Source organism: Furipterus horrens, unplaced genomic scaffold (genome assembly GCF_987537825.1).
Source record: "Furipterus horrens unplaced genomic scaffold, mFurHor1.1.pri manual_scaffold_6, whole genome shotgun sequence".
Classification (NCBI taxonomy): domain Eukaryota; kingdom Metazoa; phylum Chordata; class Mammalia; order Chiroptera; family Furipteridae; genus Furipterus; species Furipterus horrens.
This window is the reverse complement of record NW_028327176.1, coordinates 24,893,284-24,913,798: the sequence shown is the minus strand read 5'-3', so window position 1 is coordinate 24,913,798 and position 20,515 is coordinate 24,893,284. Positions and strand designations below refer to the sequence as shown.

At 38.5% G+C, this 20,515-nt stretch overlaps 1 protein-coding gene across 12 annotated transcripts in view; it reads left to right on the top strand.

The window, feature by feature from the left end:
- Positions 1 to 5,526, top strand: part of SLC8A1 (solute carrier family 8 member A1) — a 348,486-nt gene extending 342,960 nt beyond the window's left edge. For all 12 annotated transcript variants that reach the window (XM_090281198.1, XM_090281195.1, XM_090281194.1 and 9 more), the window contains one exon: positions 2,101 to 5,526. In XM_090281198.1, the coding sequence (XP_090137324.1) occupies positions 2,101 to 2,477 (377 nt within the window). In that variant the 3' untranslated portion in view covers positions 2,478 to 5,526. The remainder of the gene's footprint in view (positions 1 to 2,100) is intronic.
- Positions 5,527 to 20,515: the final 14,989 nt, after the last annotated feature.

The window sequence follows — 20,515 nt, the reverse complement described above, 5'->3', positions numbered from 1 at the left end:
GTTGGGCTGCAGCGTGGGATCTGGATGCACAAAGCAGCACACACCCAGCAGGGCGGGTGAGCAAACTGCCTACACCCTCTTCAGTCTTTGCTCCCACTGACAGAGGAAAAACTGTTGTACGAGAATCTGTTTCCAAGTTCCTGAGTGAAGTGGACTAAGACGTAAGAAAAACTTAGCCGTCCATTGAATGGGCTCTAAAATCAAATAGATTTGGCTTAAAAATCTTTGCCCTGTTGACCGACACCCAGTCCAATGGCACTTCCCATAAATAAGGAATAATAACATCTACTCCATAAGACTAAGAGGGTTGAACGAGATAATACCTGTAACATGAATAGAGTACAGAGTAAGCAGTGCTTGCTTATTTATAAAATAGCAGCTAGAACCTGCTTTCCATCACCGAGAGGTCAGAGTCAGTGAGATGGGCCTTCGAGGCCTGACTCGTTCCCTTTCAGAGAGAATGTGATACATAGTGCAGGTTCAGTAGCTGCTCAGCAGCCTGCATAACCTTCTCACTCATTGTAAAGCACAAGAATCTACAGGCTGATATAAACTGAGATGCTCCGTGTGTCATCCACATTGGAGATTTACCGAAGAAGGGTGGTGGCGACCAAAGAGCTATCAAGGGGAGAAAGTAGTCCCAATATCATACAACTACACGCATGCTCAGAGCACACTAGGGATCTCAAAGGGACCAGAGCACATGACATGACACCTTGTAGTGACATCATGCCTGCCATTACTGGCTTTGCAAATCTAAGTTCACTTTGAAAGTTATTAACATCTACTATAAAACTACTGTGCATGGCATTTTGCAACGGTAGCTGAAAGGACTTTGCTATCAGTAAGCAGACAACCATATAGAAAAGAAAGTGGGTCTCTTGCAAGCTCTGTTTACATGGTTACTAAAGGGAGCTATTTCAGATCCTGCCTCAACTTCTACTAAACTGATCTAGGCGGCTCTGTTCACATTATCTTTTCCAAACAACAATAAGAGCTCCTCTTACTTTGTACCAAGAAACAAACATTTTAGATATATTATTTCAACTTAACAACAGCACTCTGAAGTGTCACTAGCCCTATTTTAGAGATTAGGAAATTGAGGTTTAGGGAAGTTAAAGTAATTGCCTGGGTCACACATTCTTCTGTGGAGGCAGGATTTGAGACCCTCTGGCTCACAGGTGCTCTGAACCTGTGCTCTGTTCACTAAGAAGTATATGTCACTCTTGTCCCACTCCCTGTATGTACCACAGCTCTCCTGTCTTTAGAAAAAGATGCATTCGGGACTATTAGAGAAAGTACTTGGGAGATGGTCATTGGTACCCATAGCCCAGTGAAAGGTAAAATGGCACAATGAACGAGTATTTGCCTGGGAGGCAGGAGGCCCAAGCTGAGCCGTGATGTGCTTCTTCCTCACTGTGAGATGTTGCATCCATTACTTGCCATCTCTCAGTCTAGCATCCTCACCTATAAAGTTTCCTCCCCCCATAGAATTATCACAACTGATGAAGTAATACAGGTGAGCCTGCTATCCTATTCATAAGGCTCTAGGCAAATGCCAGCTATTATTATAATTCAATTAGTTTCCAGGCCACTATTGAATTGCTCTTAAATCTTTGAAACTATCTCCTGACCTGTTAACTTTCTCATCTATAAACTAGATCTGATGATACAGCATCTTTTAGTAACACCCTCCAGCAGCCATTTTTAAACTTGAGTGACCTAGAATCTTTTGGCATGTTGTTAAGCCTTGTAATATTCCCTCTTAAGAAGAACGTCACAGATTCAGATGTTAATGGGCCACTATCACTCTAAAAATGCTGCCCTGGAAGTTCAGTATTAAAAGGAACCGTAGTATCTGTGGGTAAAGAATGTGACAGAGATCACTTGTAACACAGCCAGCACTGAGTCCTCGGGTCCTGACACCTACACCCTGCTGTACCAACCATGCTGGCTCGAGAGAACGTCGCAGCCCTGGCGTGACCACTGGGTTTCCACTGGGGGTTTGATTCTGGCAGACAGAGCTGAAGCTCCCAGCACAGTACAGACATCTTTAAAAGGCTAATTAAGTGTCGTTACCTCTTTGTTCTTCCTCTGCAGACACATTCGCAAGCAAAGTGGCAGCTACCCAGGACCAGTATGCAGACGCATCCATTGGTAACGTCACTGGCAGCAACGCGGTGAATGTCTTCCTGGGCATTGGTGTGGCCTGGTCCATCGCTGCCATCTACCACGCGGCCAACGGGGAACAGTTCAGAGTGTCCCCTGGCACGCTAGCTTTCTCTGTCACTCTCTTCACCATTTTTGCTTTCATCAATGTGGGGGTGCTGCTGTATCGGCGGAGGCCAGAAATTGGAGGTGAGCTGGGTGGGCCCCGGACTGCCAAGCTCCTCACATCCAGCCTCTTTGTGCTCCTGTGGCTCTTGTACATTTTCTTCTCCTCCCTGGAGGCCTACTGCCACATAAAAGGCTTCTAAAGGAACAATCAGATATAGTAAATTTATATATATATACATATATACATAAAAAATTATGTACAATGAACAGAGGAAACTGACATTTGTCATGTTCACTTACCTGCTGATGGAATCCAGCTTCAAGAGCATACTTACCAGGGCTGAAGTGAGAAACTATCCCCTCCCATTCCCAGGGGCACCATCCCATTGAACAAGGTGTGGAGGCAGGGCCGTCTTCGTAGCTCGGCCTAGAAGGGCTGTGTTCTCTCCAGGTTCATTAATTGTTCAGTCTTTGATTTGTTTTCTGTTCTGGCTTGTTTTTGATGGGGGTTGGGAGGTGGTTGATGTCTGCCTTTTATTTTATTTTATTTTGCTTTTGTTTTGTTGGGAAGAGCGGGGTTTTTGCTTCTCTTGTTGAGAGGTGACAACCAATCTAAATGCAAATGGATTTTTGGTAACAATTTAAGTCATTAAGATTACTCTCCTTCCCCCAAAGACTTTAAAAATTATTTTGGATTAAGGAAGGATATGGGCACTGAAGAAGAAAGAAGCACGTCTTCACTATGTTATTAAATCCAAGTTTTTCTCTGGAACGTGAGCAGAGGTGAAGCTGTCTCCAAGAAGAAGTGTGGAAGCTGGAATGGAGCCAGAAAAACTGATGGTTCTAGATACCATCTGATATTTAAAGATACGATGCCTGGCCCTCTTGTTCAACAGGTACAGGAATAATGTGCCTGGATTCCCAGGAACATGCAAATCCTTTATTTCTTGTCTCTTTAGCTCTGGATTGTGATTGGCAAGGCCCTTATTCTGGTGTTCCAGCCCAGCTAACTCCCAGGTCCCTCACCCCCACGCCTTTCCTCCTGCCCACCAGTCCTCGTGCAAACAGGAAGAATCACCCCATTCAAAAAGCATATCATCTTTTTCCATTTGCATCAATATGTGTCCCAGTCCCATGTTGCTGTTGCCTGGGATCATCCATTGGTTTTATTTTCACAAGCATCCATGGCTTGCACAATCCTGTTCCGGTCATGACTGAACATTTGCTCCTCCTTTATGTGCCTGTTTGGGAATGTTGTTGTGATGCCTGTTACACAGTGCATGGAAGAAAACAAATAAAACAAAACAAAGCGTTATCTGTATATAGTAGAGTATAGCATATACTGTTCTCCCACTCAGCAATGTTAATTGGACATTGAAGACCTAAGTGAGTTTTCTTTTCACCTGAGTTGTAACTTTTGTGTTGTTATTGAGTTTATGACTAGGGATAAAAGGAGAAAATGGCTATTGTTCATGGAGCTGCACATTTATTTCTAAGAAGCAATAACTGTCACGTGGGAAGTTAAAGCTATTGAGAGGACAGCAGGCAAACTTCAAAGTATCTTCATGGAAAATTAGCCATGTGGAGCACACCAAGAGGCCTCAAAAAATCACCTGTTGATTCAGGAAGGCCAAGGAGAAAGGTGTAGAAAAGTGGATGCATTAGATGTGCCTGGGCTTTGAGAGCCTCCATTTTCACAACACCCCTGCCCCTAAAGTATTTATTTCACATCTGCTCTGTCTGGCACAGATGGTAGATAGTGCTGGTTTGTTCATTTTATTTTTTTATGTAAAAGGCTACTTTGAGCCTCTTTCTTTCACCATCTACACCCCTCTGATTGTATCTGCGGTTCCTGAGTAGGAAAGAAGCCAAGCTGACCAATGGGTCTTTAAAAGTGAGTCTTCTCTATTTATGACTAAGGGGTAAACAATTAAATGACATGAGTGCATCCCAGGAGGATTGCACGGGGAGGTTTTTAACCTTGAAAAAGGGAATGGCTCTTTCTCTTCCAAAATACCAAAGAGCATGGATAAACCCACATTCCAAAGTAGTGAGTTCACTAATGAGGAAGATGGATGGACATTGGTCCCCTCTCAGAGACTATCTATAAAGATTCCCAGGCTGGAGACACCCCTAGCCCTCTGTATTGATTCAAAGATACTTAAGAATTAAAAAGTCTTAGTTATTTGCTCTTCTTCTACTCATTGATCATGATCATTCATTGTTTAATAAATATTTGGTGACTGAATGAATATTTGAATGAATAACTAAGTGCTGGTTACCCACTCAACATGCCAGGTACTATGCTACCTCCTGGGGACTAAACCATGAACCAGACAGCCTAGATCCCTGCCCTCGGGGGGTTCACAGTTAATGTGATTGTGCTCTTTCCATGAGTAAAACCCAACCCAGCCACATGGAAACAGATTTATCTTGCAAGGAAAAACATAATTATGAAACTTTAAAAATAAACACATTGAAACTGTGCAAATAGAATTGTTCAAATACCTAAGTTTTTGCTTTTTGTTTTTAATTAAGAGAGTATAAAGCATAGGTTAGGTAGGAATAGCATCCCAGGTGTCCTTGGCCAATTTTGCAAGTAGGTACACCTCCTTATCTTAAACTGAGAAAGGCAATCATGTTAGGATTCCATCTCACTGAGAAGGCCCAATGAATCCCAGCTTTTAACGTGGTTTGACAACAATACTTTTCTATGCCCCATACCTCTACAACTCTTTTTACCTCCTGGAAACTCACTCCTGACCTGTCATGGCCCAACACACTGGTGGCCTGACTCCTTTGGAGACCCATTCTATCCCCCTTTTTTGAAGATTTACTAAATGGAAAGCTAGTCCAGAAACACCACAAGTAAATATTGTCAAGGGATAAGAGTTTAAACTTTAGAAAGATTTTTGCACTCACTTTTAGCCATATTTGGAATGTCAATGATTCCATAGCAAACTGTTACAGAGGACTTTTGAGAAATTCTTGCCATTGGTCAATTTCAATTTCAAAACTTTTGGGTTTGTTTGCTTTTTAAATTTTTATGTTCTAGGTAAAATATGATTCTGGTTGTTCAGGGTTTATTGATAATTATAGTTGTGTAAAATTATTTTATTTTGTTTGATTATTTTATTTTGTGTGTGTTGTGCACAGCTTTAGGGGGGAATGCACTACTTGTGCTGTTCCTTATACATGGTACACATTATTGACACAGACAAATAAAGTTTCTACTTGTTTCTGACTTAATCACTAGTGATACAGCATATTCTGTATGGAATGTTTTCTCATTGTCATCTATTTCACTTTTTGTTTTCATGTTTTAAAGAAATAAAAACCCGAAAGGTATTAGTGTGCAATTGGTATCCTCACCCAAAAGAAAGAAAATAGCATTCAGCTCTTGCAAACGTCAACCCTTTGGTTATTCAGTGTCTCCTTTTTAATGTCCCAAGAGAGCCCAGTCTCAGAATAGTATCTATCTGACAGTGTTGAGATAAATGTTGGACATTTCTCCACTCCACTAATTGTTTTCTTACATCATATAATGCCACTTTATCTACATCTATTCTGCATTCAAGAACATGAGCCCCAAAATAGTTACACATCACATCACTTTTTAGCATATGGAGTATTATATCAAAACTAATCCCAATACAATTGATCATCAATAAAAACACTTTCATAGTTGTCCACTGTATACATGTAACTGATACTTTATTCACCTGACCATCTTTAAAATTTTTAGAATTCCTCATTATATTCATATACAGTCATGTGGAACACTTTCATATGTGAAGGAAATAAGGTATAATTTAAATATTTTCTTAGATCAACAATTAATGTGTTCCTTGAGACCCAAGTTTTAGTTTCACATAAAATGAGCAGCCAGCATTTACTTCTTTAAATGGCAAAAAGAGTAATTATATGACCAGAGTAGCCTTGACTCTTTAACAACGCTCCAGCAATATGTCATGGCCCAATGATTCTCAACCTTTTATAAGCTAATTTTAATTATTTCAAAGATTCTGATTCAAGCCTGCCACAAAGGAAGAGTGTATAGAGTTTTGGTTTCTGAGGTTAACAACATAAGTTAACACAGTTTTTTCTCATTGCTTTTCAAAGAAAAATATTATAAAATATGTTGTTTTAAGCAACCTCGAAGACATTCTAATCGGTGGTTGTCATCCACAGTGAAAATCCCTAATGCAGCACCTTTCCCTCAGTGGTCTCATTACTGATAAAAGCTCACCAGCCACACTGCCTTTTCCACACAGGACTTGATTCATTGTTGATTGCACAGCCCAGAGCCCCTGATCCTAACCTGTCAAGATGAAGTGAGATTGACTTATTTGCTCTGTGTACATCTGAGAACTTTGTGGAAGCATTTAGAAAAATAATTTCCTCTGGTAGATAATAAAGCCCATCGTTCTCTAACAGTGACAAAACTTCCATTTCTCAAGAAGATAAACTAGCCCCTTTAACACTTCTTTCAATGTTTCCTGGCTCAAGGTGTAGAGAATCTCTTTTTATTCTGGTTTTGCCTTTGATTGGGACACTTACATCTGGAGCAAGTCTTAAGTATAGTTTCATAACTTCAAGAACATTTGACCATTTCATGATTGACCATGTACAAGTATTGTATCTCACCCTGACCTACAACTGGCATTTGGCTTTTGCTGCAGTAATCACTTCACTGAGTCAAGGCATTCTGTTGGTGAATAGTAGCATTTCAATGAATAAAGGCATGCATTATGTAGAGGAGACCTATGAAATCATATTTATCTTACAGAGAAAGAAAGGTGCTGTTATGAGTGCATTCATTGGCTTTTATTCTAATCTACTTGCAAGCATTTTGGTAATGGATTGCATTTCTGCTCTTTTTAAGCATGATGTTCTTATCACTTCTAGCCACATTCATTGTCTTGTATTTCAAGTGCTGGGTGGTCCTGATTGTATTTCACCAACAAGGATAACATAAAAGAAAGCAATTGTAAGTTAGATATTTCATTTTTGGCGCTTAATTAGGTCATGATTAATCACCTCCCAAAGCAGACAATGTGTTGCCTATAGAAGGGGCAACCACTGTGAGGTGGGTCTTCCAAGGCAGTGAGTGCATCTGCTCTCCAGCCAACAAAAAATGGTAAGTATCTACCTTTCTGTGTCTTTTCTCTGCACTCAGAGGCTCTCTCAGTTTTCGGTTTTGTCAAAGGTCCTCCAACTTAATCTCCTATGGGACATTCAAATCAGTGGTCTCTGTATAAATTATTTATTTATTTGCTTGTAGGAAAAAAATACTACTTCATAACTTCAAAAAGCAACATGACTTTCTGGCTAAAACTATGACGTATGTCTTTGCAGGAAGGCATGCCTGCCCAGAATTGCCGTAGTTCACGGATGCTTGACCACCCATGTTATTTAGAATCATGCTGCCCTAACCTTTTTCAAAGGCCCAGAGATGTGTCCCTTTGGGAATAGGCAATCTTAATCTTTCTTTTCCCTGTTTCTAACCTTTGTAGTTTTTCCATGGCTACTTACATTATGTTCATTATCCTCAGTAATGCTCACTCTTAACTCTCAACAATGGGCAAATGCTCATGGACATGTTTTTCCGGAAGTGAATTTGCCACAGGAAAAATTAAATATAATGCAGTCATTAGATCAGTCATTATACCCCACAGCTACATGCTGTAGCAGATTGTTGGTTTTATTCCTCTTTGGATCACATTTTTCGTGTTTGAGTGCTCACCTGTCTAGATTTTTCTATTAATAAATGTGGGAATGGATTGAGGATCAGCACCCCACATATGCCCCCAAGGGTAAAGTATGTAAACATAGAAAAACATCATCTATAGCTTCCATGCCACCAAGAAATATGACTGGGTCAATGTTCGTCTGTATACAAATGGTAGGAAGCTTCACATTAATAACCAAACACACCAAAAGAGAAATTAGCTAACTTCAGAGTTACTGAGCCAGTGTTGACACTCAATGCAGAACCTAGCACTCCTAATTTGTTGATGACAAAGACAGAGCTACCTAGCCAAACCCATGAGTATATTGGGAGGAAGGAGAAATTGAGTTACAACCCCAGTGTATTAGAAATTGTTCATTCACCTGGAAGGATCTGGCCCAGAGATTTTCAAAAACCTTTTTTTTCATCCCCAAATTGAAACAACCCACTTTTAACTTACAAAACTTTGTTTTCATTTTTTATTTTTTTTCAATAACAGTTTACATTTAATATTCTTTGTATTAGTTTCAGGTGTACAGCATAGTGGTTAGACAATAATATACTTTACAAAATGTTTCCCCTGATATTTCCAGTGCCCAACTGGCACCATACATAGCTATTACAATATTATTTTATTAGACCCCTTGAAGCCACATGGAAGGACAATAGATAAATTCTCTAAAGAGACATTTTCTAAAAAATGTGATTTTAGGCTTGTAATGACCCATATTCTAATGTGACCAGTACTTCCCAGTAGAAGGAATAATCCTATTAAATAACAAAATATAAAAACACTTTTCAAAATATTTCACCTAAAATAAACTGAATTGCATAAATATTTAAAAGTGATAAAATTAACTTCTCTCTAGGTACCTTCCTACCTTGCTTATACTCATCTTAACATTAAACTTTGAAAAATACTCAAAGGGAGAAATCTTAAAAGATTTTACAGTCTCATACTGCTCATATAATTGAGTAATAGGGCTAAAATAATTATTTGGGTGAGAATTATGTGATTGTCAAAAACATACTAAAAATGAGAGAATTAATGAAAAGAAAATGTGTCAATATTTCGTCACAGACTACCTTTATCTAAGATATTTGAAAGTCATTACCCTCAAGGAAGAAGGTTCCCAGTTTCTAGCAACAACAGTACAACTTAAACTTGTGTTCTCAGTTTTTATGTGAAAATCAAAGCTGGGCATACATAACTTTTGGCTTTGGCAACCAAAAATTAAAGAAAGGATGCTTTTGGTACACGTTTCCATGTTACTGAGTTTTTTGTGGAATACGCTGGACCCCCTGATAATGCCTTCAACAACTTCACTCTTATTTTTTTAAGCCATGAAGTTTCTAAATTTCATAACTTAATACCTTGACAATTTCATTTATAAATGGCTGACTCCAATTTGATAGTTTATATTTCAAAACTTGTTTTAGTATTTAAAATAATCAACACATCAGATGGGATATTGAGCTTGAGTGTAGCCCAATTAAACAATAAAGCCCAGACAGACTTACCAGAAGTTCAAAGACTTCTGAAACAATGGCTTTTTCATGCACAGCTAATAGAACTGTTGTTTTCTATTTTTTTTTTCTACCAAAAACGGCCATTTCAACTAGTGTAAAAATAACAACAAAAGATCTGAAATGCTAGATTGAACACAATTTTTATGAGTCTCAGACATAGTTCCAGCATTAAATTTCCTCTATCCCATTGCTCCCTAGAGCATAGACACACACACGGATACAAAAATAGATGACACATGTCAAATAACTTGAATTGCATTTTTGGCTGTCTAGGATTTCCTTAAAAGCCCGTGTCAGGGTAGTGTTCCTTCTTTATCAGATCTCTTTTTTAAGTGGAAAAAGGGGGAGAGAGATGGAAGAAAGCTCATTCCTGATTTGTTTTTCCTTCTTAGCTAAAAATGCAATTCAAAGTTGCTTGAAATTACTTAGAATGCTGTTAATTATAGGTATTTTTCTAAAACTGTAAGTAGACTTTTTTAAAAAAGAAATTGGATTTCTTTCCTCTATTTAGCAAGCATTTCTGATAGTTTTTAGGATCAACTAGGGCTCCTTTCTGATTTTTCCAATTACCCCTCTCTGCCATTTCAAAGGTGTTGAAAAAATATCCTTGTCTAGGTCAAACTGTGGGGGGATTAGCAGGCTGAGATTTTGTATTTTCGGTGGTGGGCTTCCATACATCAGCTGACATTATCTAGAAATGTATTTTGGATGTTGGGAGAAAAGGAATGGGAGTCCCACCCAGTTCTCCCAAAATACCTCACTTTCCACTATCCGTAGTTTAGCTTAGATACTTTCAACTGAACCAACTTAACTTTCATGGTTGTCTTGTTCCTAGCAGTTTCCTACCAAGATCTTACAAACAGGCAAACTAGCCCTTTCAACCATTTGGTGCCTGGGGTTCCTTCAAAGGGAAAGATGAGGAATGGAAACAGGGGCATAATGTTGATGCCAAGTCATTGGAGCCTATTTGACCAACTAACTGCCTCATTACATGTTGGACCCCATCTGGGACACTTACTATTGGAAAAACTGAAAGGACTTCATCTTATTGCAATTTCATCAAAATGTTTGTGGTATTTGATCTAAGCAAAAGATAAACATCATGGAAACAGTTATTTGTATTCACTACAACTATTATTAAAATCTGCAAGAAAATATTTCTTCAACATTTCAGTCTAAAACTCTGAGAACAGATTTTTGCTGCCCTTGGTAATCCTACAGGGCACTTGACACTCCGAAGCTTCTTTGAGCCAGATGATGCATACGATTCATGTGTACATAAGGCTTTAAATATTCTTGATATTCTCAGGTTGTTCTCACAGATTCTGCATAGATTTACTTTTTTTAAAAAATGAATATCTTTCCCATCACACGGATTGGGAATTTTCCCAGTAACTGGTTTCACGTTGTCGAGAAGTGAGACTAGCAGCCACAGAAGCTGGGAGCAGTAGATTGCATCAGCAACTTGGCATCTCTGTCCCCTTTTCCTACTTCTGATGCTGAGTCCCTACCCACTTCCTTCAGAAGCAGCTGCAGATGGTGAAAGTGAAAAGGAAAAGAGCTGTCCTCCCTTTCAAAGTGAACTAGATCTGCTGCTTATCATCTTTAAATTCTATTTACATTTTTAAACTTTAAATGCAAACCAGAGAGAGATGCTTTTAAATACCAAGTGAAGCAAAAATGGCATTTTTGGAAGCTATAAAGAAAATATATGTTAATTATTGAGACATGCAATTTAATAACATCAGTGCTCAAGTCCTGCCACCTCAGCGTTCCATTCATACAGTACTATCCAGAGGCAAACAAGCAGTCGGGGGGGGGGGGGGGTGCGGGGGGGGGGGGACCATGATTCATTCAGTTCCTAGATAATAAGGTCGAGAACTAGGCAAAGTAGATGGGCCCAGGCCTGGTCCTTGAGCCAGAGGGCCACCCTTGCTCACTCTTGTGATGGATGTGGCCTGTGAGCATTAGAATGATTCCAGAGGTGTTTTATTTTCCCTTCATGTGAATATTACCTACAGCAATTCCTTTGGGCTCTGAGCCAGGCTATTTTGTTTGATTCAAACCTTTGCAAACAGTCCTGCAGCTCAATCACATACTTATTGCCTGCATGTGGAATGAAATGTCTTTTCAAACTGGTTGCCATGGAACCAATTTTCTAAAACACGGAGGAAACAGCGTATAGCCAAGTGGATTGGGTCTAGCAATGAGGAACCTAAACTTGGATATTTTTCTTCCTAGTCAATGTTCTGACACTCCAACCCTAAAAGTGATTTCACTAATAAAATGAAATTGCTTTGCAGCTGTTTAGAATTAATTCACACCTCTTCAGAGCTTGAAGCTTCCACTCACCAAAATGAGATCCATGGGTAGTATTGGTATGACTTGACCCAAAGACCTGATTTGTTTTGTGAAGAAACCAGGATTGGTTTGGGTCTCTTGAAAGTACCAGGCAAGATATTTCCTAACATTTGGAAATAATGATGAGGTTCAGCACAGGCTCCTGGTACAGAGGGTAGGGCTTCTGACAGGATCTCCTGATGTTCTGCTCTTCCTTGTGTTTATGTGTCCTGGTTCCCAGTGGGATACTTCCCCATGCTCATTCAACTGAGGGTGCTGACATAGCTCCAGGCTCTGCCTTTTATTTTCTAATTCTTGCAAGAGAAACAGCCGTTCCAGGCTGTTTCATTCATAAGAAAGAAAGGGAAAAAAACCCTGACAGGTGTCTCATCGTCCATCCAGAAGGGTTGTACAAAAACAGAGACCATTCTGATTGTCTCCATATTAACAACATACTCACCAAATGGCATTTTGAAAAGTGCAACCCAAGAAAAAGATTTGAGCCAATAACTTCACCTATTAACGAAAAGTCAGAAATTGCTTTGATGCCAGGATCTTAAAAGCACTTAATCTTCCTGCCCAGGCTTTGCAATTCCTGAGGGTGGAGAGATTCCAAAAATGTTTGGACAGTGCTCATCAATTAAAATTCAGATCTGGATACTGGAGGTAGATAAATATCAACTGGAAAATTAACCTGAGGAAAAAGAATCTGAAAGAAGTTAAATCAAAGAGGATTGATAATTAGTCAGTTTAGCAAGTCTGCCTTCCAGGATCATTGACTTACTTTATATTCAATTAAAATGTTTTACAAACATCTACACAGTCAAGGCAGTGGAGTAATTTTTAAATCAAATGTCAGACTTTATTCTAATTTTTCAATCACCGTTTTCATAAACAGCAAGCATTTATTTTGTGCAGAGTATTAAACTAGGTACCCTTGATGGAATGAAGAATTCAGGACAAAAATAATTTTAAGTAAACTAACTCTAGCCCTGAATTTAGTCAGGAAGAGGCCAGTTATGACACTAAATTAACGCCCCATTTTTGGTCTGGTGGTATTTTATCAATTTGAGACTGCTTAATGGAACCATTCCTAAACCTATCAAATAACTTTCTTTTAATTTTCTTAATTTCACATTCTGCCTTTCACCAATGAGATAAATGGGTTCTGACTCAACTAACATATCTAGAGTCTACGATAAGCCAAAAAGTGTGTGAGGTTGATATATGGTCTTTTATTTAACATTTCATGTTGGTAAAAACTTGTTCCAAAGATCGTTTGCCTCTCTGTTACTGGTTTGTTAATATTAATTCATCACTGGATTTTCTTAACTCTGCCTGTTGCTTCTTTGACTTTGAGGCATCTGGCTGTATTTCGGTGAGTTACAACCTCAGCTGCCACATTTTAATGGCCAAGTAGAGGAGAAGTCACTCCACCTGAGTTTTAACATCAAAGAGTCACCAGAGAGGAGACCCAAGTCTTTCCTCTTTTGAAAAATCAGTATTTCATAGCTTCAGAGAGTTATGAATCTTTAGCTCTCTCTCTCTGGACTTGAATTCCCTCATCATTAAATGGAGGGACTTCACCTTTACCTTGGTTTTCCAGGACACATGAAGCCCCACATGATTTGTGGTTCCCTCTTATCACTCTTTGGGTGTGGGTTGAAGGTACTTTATGTTGTGAACAGTCATTCCTCATAATACTTAATTACCTGTGCAATGAAACCACACTAAGTCTGACAGGAATTTAAAGATTTATTTTGAATAATTCTTTGTGTGCTGCTGAAAAAATTAGGGAAATTCCCTAAGAGGAATGAAAAGTTTCTCCCTTTGGGAGATGCCAGCAAGAGAAAATTTAACAGGCTTGGAATGGATTCCACATCAGTGACCTTTGTAAGACTAAATCCACTAATTCTTCTAAATGTAAACTTGAAGTTTACACAGTGTCCCATGGTAATTCCACTTTTACTTTTCTTTCTTTGTACTTAATGACATTTTAGGAGGAAGGGACAGCAGTTACTTTACAAAGTGCATGAATACAAACAGAATGTGCATTGACTGAGCAGAAAGATATTAAAAGATACAAGCATTCTAAAGGAAGATGGAAAAAGAATTGCATTTGCTACAGAGGCAACTGTCTTTTAAACACCTTCCCTATTATGGAGAAAATGACGACTACTCAAAAAGATTTTACAAAAAGACTTAAATCCAGCCCCTAGCAATCATCTGGTTTGCCACAAACCAAATGCCCCATTAGCAATCTGAAATTGCACACTTTCGGAGAAAATATACCAGGAGGATGTCGATGTTTCCATGGCAAAAGGAAAGAAAAAGCAACCATGGTGAACTCTGCTTGTATAAACAAAAAATGTTTTAGTGGAACAAATGTAAGCTTTCCCTTGAAGGAATCCCAGTTAGAATGTCATTGAAAATGACAAAACCATTTCAACATCATAAGGGTAATACATTCCAGTTTTATGAGCACTGAGGCACAAAGCCAAATTCGTCAGGGGGAAAGGTAAACAAAAATTTCCATCATTGCAACAAATAAAGTGATCTTGTGAGCCTTGTTCTTGAGAAAGAAAATTAAAATAGATAATATTTTTGTTAAAATTATCATCATGTCTATGACTTCCAGCTGGTGATAAAATTACTTGCCCTTCTCATTATAAATCTTTATATAGAGCTGCCATTCACTTGCAGCAGGCACCGTATTTATGTATTTCGGTAAGACCCTTATGTTGAATTTGACCTCCATTTCACATTTAATTAGGAAATCCTAAATTGGGAAGGTAGGTTTTTGTATCCTCCTTAAAAAAAAAATAAATCTACTCCATAAGCATTTTAAGGAGATGGCTGCCTTAAGCCATCCTGGTAGCTCTGTCAATCAGCTGGAGGCGCTTGGTGTAAGGCAGGGAACCGGTGAATAAATTGAGCCTTCCTTCAGCCCAGGCAGCTGCTCATTCACACAAACTCATCTTCCTTTTCCCTCAATGCCTTGTGCCAAGCCAGCCTCTTTCACTGACCCAGGCCCATCTATCAACCAATCAAACAGTAATCGCTAATGATGTGTGTGGACAGCTTCTGCCTCCTAACTCCTCATCAACTGAATTGCATGGGTTGCCCCTGGATTTCTTGTCCTCTGTTTACACTTCTGTGGAGGAGCTTCCTGCATTTGATATACTTTAAAAAGGATTTTACTAGAAAAATGTCAATAAACCTCGGTCTATATTGAGTGAAGAAACTGAACAAATGCAGCTGTTATCATATTGATTATCCTGAGGTAAAAGGAAGAATGTCAGGCTTTGTGGCAAGAGAGAAGTTTAATGTTATTATTAAAATAATACTCTGAAGAGAGGCTGTAGAGTCTTCCACCAATAGCCTTTTAAGGACTCAAATTTATGATACAGAAAAATCATGTTCCCTTCAGAGGAAGGTTATAGGTTAGAGCATGAGTTTGGAATCACGTTCCACTTACAGTTTTGCTGTATATGCTGATGTGACACTTAAACTTCTGAATCTCTAGATTGTCTATAATTAAACTAGCACAAACCAAATACACCCCTTACCTACATTATAAGAACATCTGGGGGCAAGAGTCTAATATGGACTTTCAGCTTCCACACGGAAAAGTTCAGCACTGGGAGCGCAATTAAGGTGATGTGGGTGCTGTCGTGTGTTTTAGGATGAGCTACGACAGTGATTCCTAACGCGTGGTCCCCAGCAAAGCAGCATCAGCAACAACTCAGGAATGTGTTAATATGCAAATTCTCTGGTCTTACCTGAGACCACAGCCCAGCCCTATGAATCAGAAATTCTGGGAGTGAGCCCAGCAATGTGGGTTTTAACAAACCTTTGTGATGATTCTGGTGTGTGTTCAAGTTCGAGAACTACTAAGCAGTGCTCCAAAGCAGTTAGGAAAATCTAATGTCACCAACGGTTTACCTCTGCTTCCTCACAGGAAAAAGCTTAAAAGCTTAAATGGTAGGTTCCATCTAGGCCCAACACATTTTTTTTTATCCTCACCTGAGGATATGTTTATTGATTTTAGAGAGAGGGGAGGGGAGGGAGAGAGAGGGAAAGAAACATCTATGTGAGAGAGAAACATCAATCGGTTGCTTCTGGCATGCTCCCCGACAGGGGTTGTGGGGACTGAATCCGCAATCTAGGCATGTTCCCTGACTGGGAATCAAAATGCAACCTTTCAGTTTATGGGACGACACTCCAACCAACTGAGCCACACCAGCCAGGGTCTCAACACATTTTGATAAACGGACAGAAATGTCCACCATTTGGACTTAACAATATAATTTGAAGGAAAATTAATTCTTACAAATATTTCTTACTGAATAACTGAGCTTCAGGCTGGTTCTCCAATCAGATGTCTAATCAGCTTTTCTGGTTCTTTTTAAAAGCCAACAACTAATCTGCTTTGCCTGACTGCCCAGGGCCCAGGCAATGACCTTTGACACCTTTCTCTTAATTGATTTGCTCTGGCCCATATGCCTTAATGATAAACCATCATGCAACAGTACTGAATTCTATTTAATGACACTGGTTTGAAGAGTGTATATGGACTGACTTGAGCTAAAATGAGGACTGGTTATGAATGACTTTTGATTTTAGAAGATAGTGGCAAAAGCTCACATGGCTTATAAAATCTGGGAACCACAGGCAAGACAGACATCAATCCCAAGACCACTGGGAGCACTTCCTAGGTTTGTTTGAATTGATGCAGAACCAGAGCACAGAATCAGCAAGTGACTTTACTTATAAAAGTGGCTTAGGAAAGGGAATTTAAGATTGTGAGTTGTGTGTGCACATGCTTCCTTAAATCTAACCTGAAAATATCACATTTAGAGGTACTTATAACATCCATGTATGTTTTGACACTTCCCAATTCAAAGTATGCAAAAAAGAGGCCTAAAATGGAAGCCCAGCAATGATATTCTGAAGACAAGTACTAAAACTATTCCTCCACATCTCCCTTAGAAGGAACCAAACTTGTTAGCTATTTTGGAATGACTCCTCTTTTTCAGGAATTACTGAAAAAGAATAACCATTGTATCACAATGTGTTTCTACCTGCTCCTCAAGAGTCTGTGTCCCTCTCTGTTGCTGGTCCACGTTTGAGCATTTGGGTGTCCATTTCCTGTCTCTGAGAGCGTTTTCTTATTGGCTCTTCCCTCATTGTCCGATTTTTGTCTCATGCACCTGATCACCAACTAGCCCCAGCTAAAACTCAATCCCTCCTTCCTCTGTCTCCACCATGTGTCCATCTCCATCTGCATATTAGTTTACTCCATGTTAAAGCCTCCCCAAGACATGTCATAGAATAATCACCAATGTCAAGGTGCTTTGGTGATGGGAAGTACACCTCTGCAGGACAAGCGACTGGATCAGATTGACTGGGATTCACTCAGATCCAGAACCTTTGTGGTCCACAGTGGGTTTTTTTTTTTTTTTAATACTCTTAAGCCCAAGGCCAAGTTACAGTGGTGGCTTGCTTTTTTTGTGCACAATCCATGGTTTGTGTTTGCCTCGAGTCTTCAAATCTTGAAATAAAACTGCATTTAAAATTTCTCTCAGAAAGCTTAGACAATAATTATATATTCCAAAGGCCCTTACTTATGTGGTACATTAAAAAAGCCTTGACATCAGAAGGGAACAGGTAATTGTTTTTGATCTCCCAACAGCTTTGCCTTTCAGTGCCATTCATGGTGATTTTCATAGGTCAGTGGTGCAATTCAACACTAACAAGCCATAATAATAATAGTTGGCACAACTGTTAATACAACGGGGACTTCCCTGGGTTTCATCTATTAATTTTTGTAGACAGGATGAAGTTCACACTGAGGGGACGTTTGTAGCTTCCTAGACAAGGGCAAGAGCAGGAACTAGCCTATTGTGCATACTGTATATCTGCACAAAACACTGCTCTGAGCCCTTGGGTGTGTTCTGTGGGGGCAGACGAGAAGGAAGAATCCAGGTAGAAATCAAATTCGGAACTTCTCTCATGCCTTTGATGATGATGGTGGCAATCTGTTCCCAATGAGTAAACTTGGTGGATACTTTAGATAGTAAATTGAACTCATTCTGAGCCAGCACAACAGGCAATTCACAAAGAAAGGGTGGCAAGTGACCATGACAGAATCGATCTCTTCTTAAGAGGTGATCATGAATTTCCTGCACAGGACACACACACGAAAGAACTGCCTGCTCACATCCTGTGTGCACAGTTTAAGGGACCCACCATAAATAACCTCCATAGACAGAGACAGTAGAAAGAAGAGAGGCCAAAATGGAGACTAGATGTGACCTTGAAAAATGAAGTTAACAATTCTAATGTTCCTCTAGTTGATGTCCACGTGTCTAGAGCTACTTTATAAATAACTTCACTGCACTCTGAAATTCCTGAGTAGTGGTGTGTCTGTGATACATTTGGATACTTAACTGAATTTTTCAGTTTTTATTCTTTCATGCCAATGAATGTAATCTCTAAGACTTGCCATTTTCAGTACACACACACACAACCACACACACATATGTAAAGGCATATTCATCATACATGACTCGTTTTGTGGGAAAAACATATAAAATAATCAAAAAGATTCCAGTGGATCCTTTCAGTGTGTTTCAGTGATAACGTTTTGTGGGGTGTAAAGGTATTCGTACCCTCTGTGCTGACCATATTGTTAAATCATGACCTTAAGCAACACTGTTAGAAATGCCTGTGTAAAGCATCTCCTCTGGTGTCAGTGAATCAATACACTTTGAATATAACTTTCAAAAAGAATGTGTGCTAAACTTAAATATTTTTATACTTGTGGTGTTTTCCTATTAACCTATAGTAGTGAACAAGTGACCCTATGATTGATTTCACCAAAAAGGAACATTGCCTACATGAAATGTTAGAAGTGGAGGAAGTTATTTATAAAGTCTTCTGCCAAAGACATTTGTTTAATGATCTGTAAAATGTAGATTAACTGCTTTTATTATGAATGTGATTATAAGAAATGCTCACTCTATCATCCTCTATCTTTTGAAAAATCAGTATTTTATATATCTAAGGACCAAGAAAAATATTTTTTAAGCCAATGTAATACACAGACACCTTGGAAATGAGAGGTACAATGACTTGGGTCAACTTCATAATGTAAAATTAGAATTCCAACATCCAGTGGTAAATTTATCTGTCTTTCCTATAATTCTTATACTGTACTAAATTACATTTGAAAATTTCAATTGACTTTTTCAAATTAAAGGCACCAACATTACTGATAGATCTTGTCTAACATCAAAGGCATTAAAACCTTCTTTTTCAAGTATATTGAGTGGATGGAAATTACCATCAAGTAATTTTCACACCTAACCGTCTCATGTAAGTTAGCTCAGATGTCTAACAATGTTGCTTGGGAGGTTAACAGACTGTGTATACCAAGGACATTTAATTTGTGCAGTTAGCAAGACCTAGCCATTTAAAAAATATATTCAAATATTTTGTAAATAAAATTTTTGATTTCTATAGTTTTGTCCAAACTGCTATCTTTTAAAATAATTAGATTTTATTTGAATTTTTAAAATAATCTGTTATAAGTTAGATGTTGCATTATTGACTATGTGATTTAATGTACACTCAGCCATATTCCTGTGGGGAAACATCAATCTTACTGACTTTTTTGGCATGAGCCAGATATTCATAGTTTCTTTAAGGACTCTAAGTATGAAACCAAACAAACCCACCAAAATTAAATGCTAGTGAAGACATTAGAAGCCTATTGTATAAAATGTATTTTTAAAATCTTAAGATATATGTGATTTACACTGCCTGTTAATCTAGTCTGTTTGTGAAATAACAACAGCATAATATTTGTTAAGACTCTGAAACACCAAATATTTGTGATGTTTGTATAGCACCCAAGTTGTTATAATATGTGATTTCAAATGGTAAGCATCTTTGTTGTAATCACGTGAGCCCACAGAAGAATAAATTCCTGCTGTTATGTAAGACCAGCTCTCAGAATTCAGATTTCCTGCAGCTGCTGTATCACCAATAAATGAGAATTACTTGTGAAAAACAATTTTTAAAGAATTGAGTTTATGATCACTGTGCATTTTCCTAACGAATGAATTCTGAGAGTTTTATTTTTTACCAGAAATGCTCTCTCTCTGTCAGTAAAAACAACTGCTGATTTCAACCATACTATCATTTCAGTGGTTTCTATACTCTTGATCAAACTACCAAAAACTGGAAGCTTACTGCAAGGTGTGTCCTAACAAATATACAATAAAAGACTTTTCCTGCATGCTGCCTGAGATATGTTGTAATTTGAAATGTCTTATCAAAAAAATTATATATTTCACAAACCCAAATTGAACTGACAATAATTCTCATGTGCATAATTGATGGTATGTTAATATCAAAACCAGAAGCATTGTCTGTCATACATGTATGTTATATGTGATGTTTAACTTGTGAAACTGTAATCCATGAAATGTTCATTGCTTGAACTAGGAAGTTCTGTACAAATCATTGTCTTAACTGTTTTCCTAACCTTACCATATTTCCTAACACTTAAATATAAATGTTTGTATATTAGCCACTCATTTTTTATGGGTTTTTATGTATCTTCAGTGT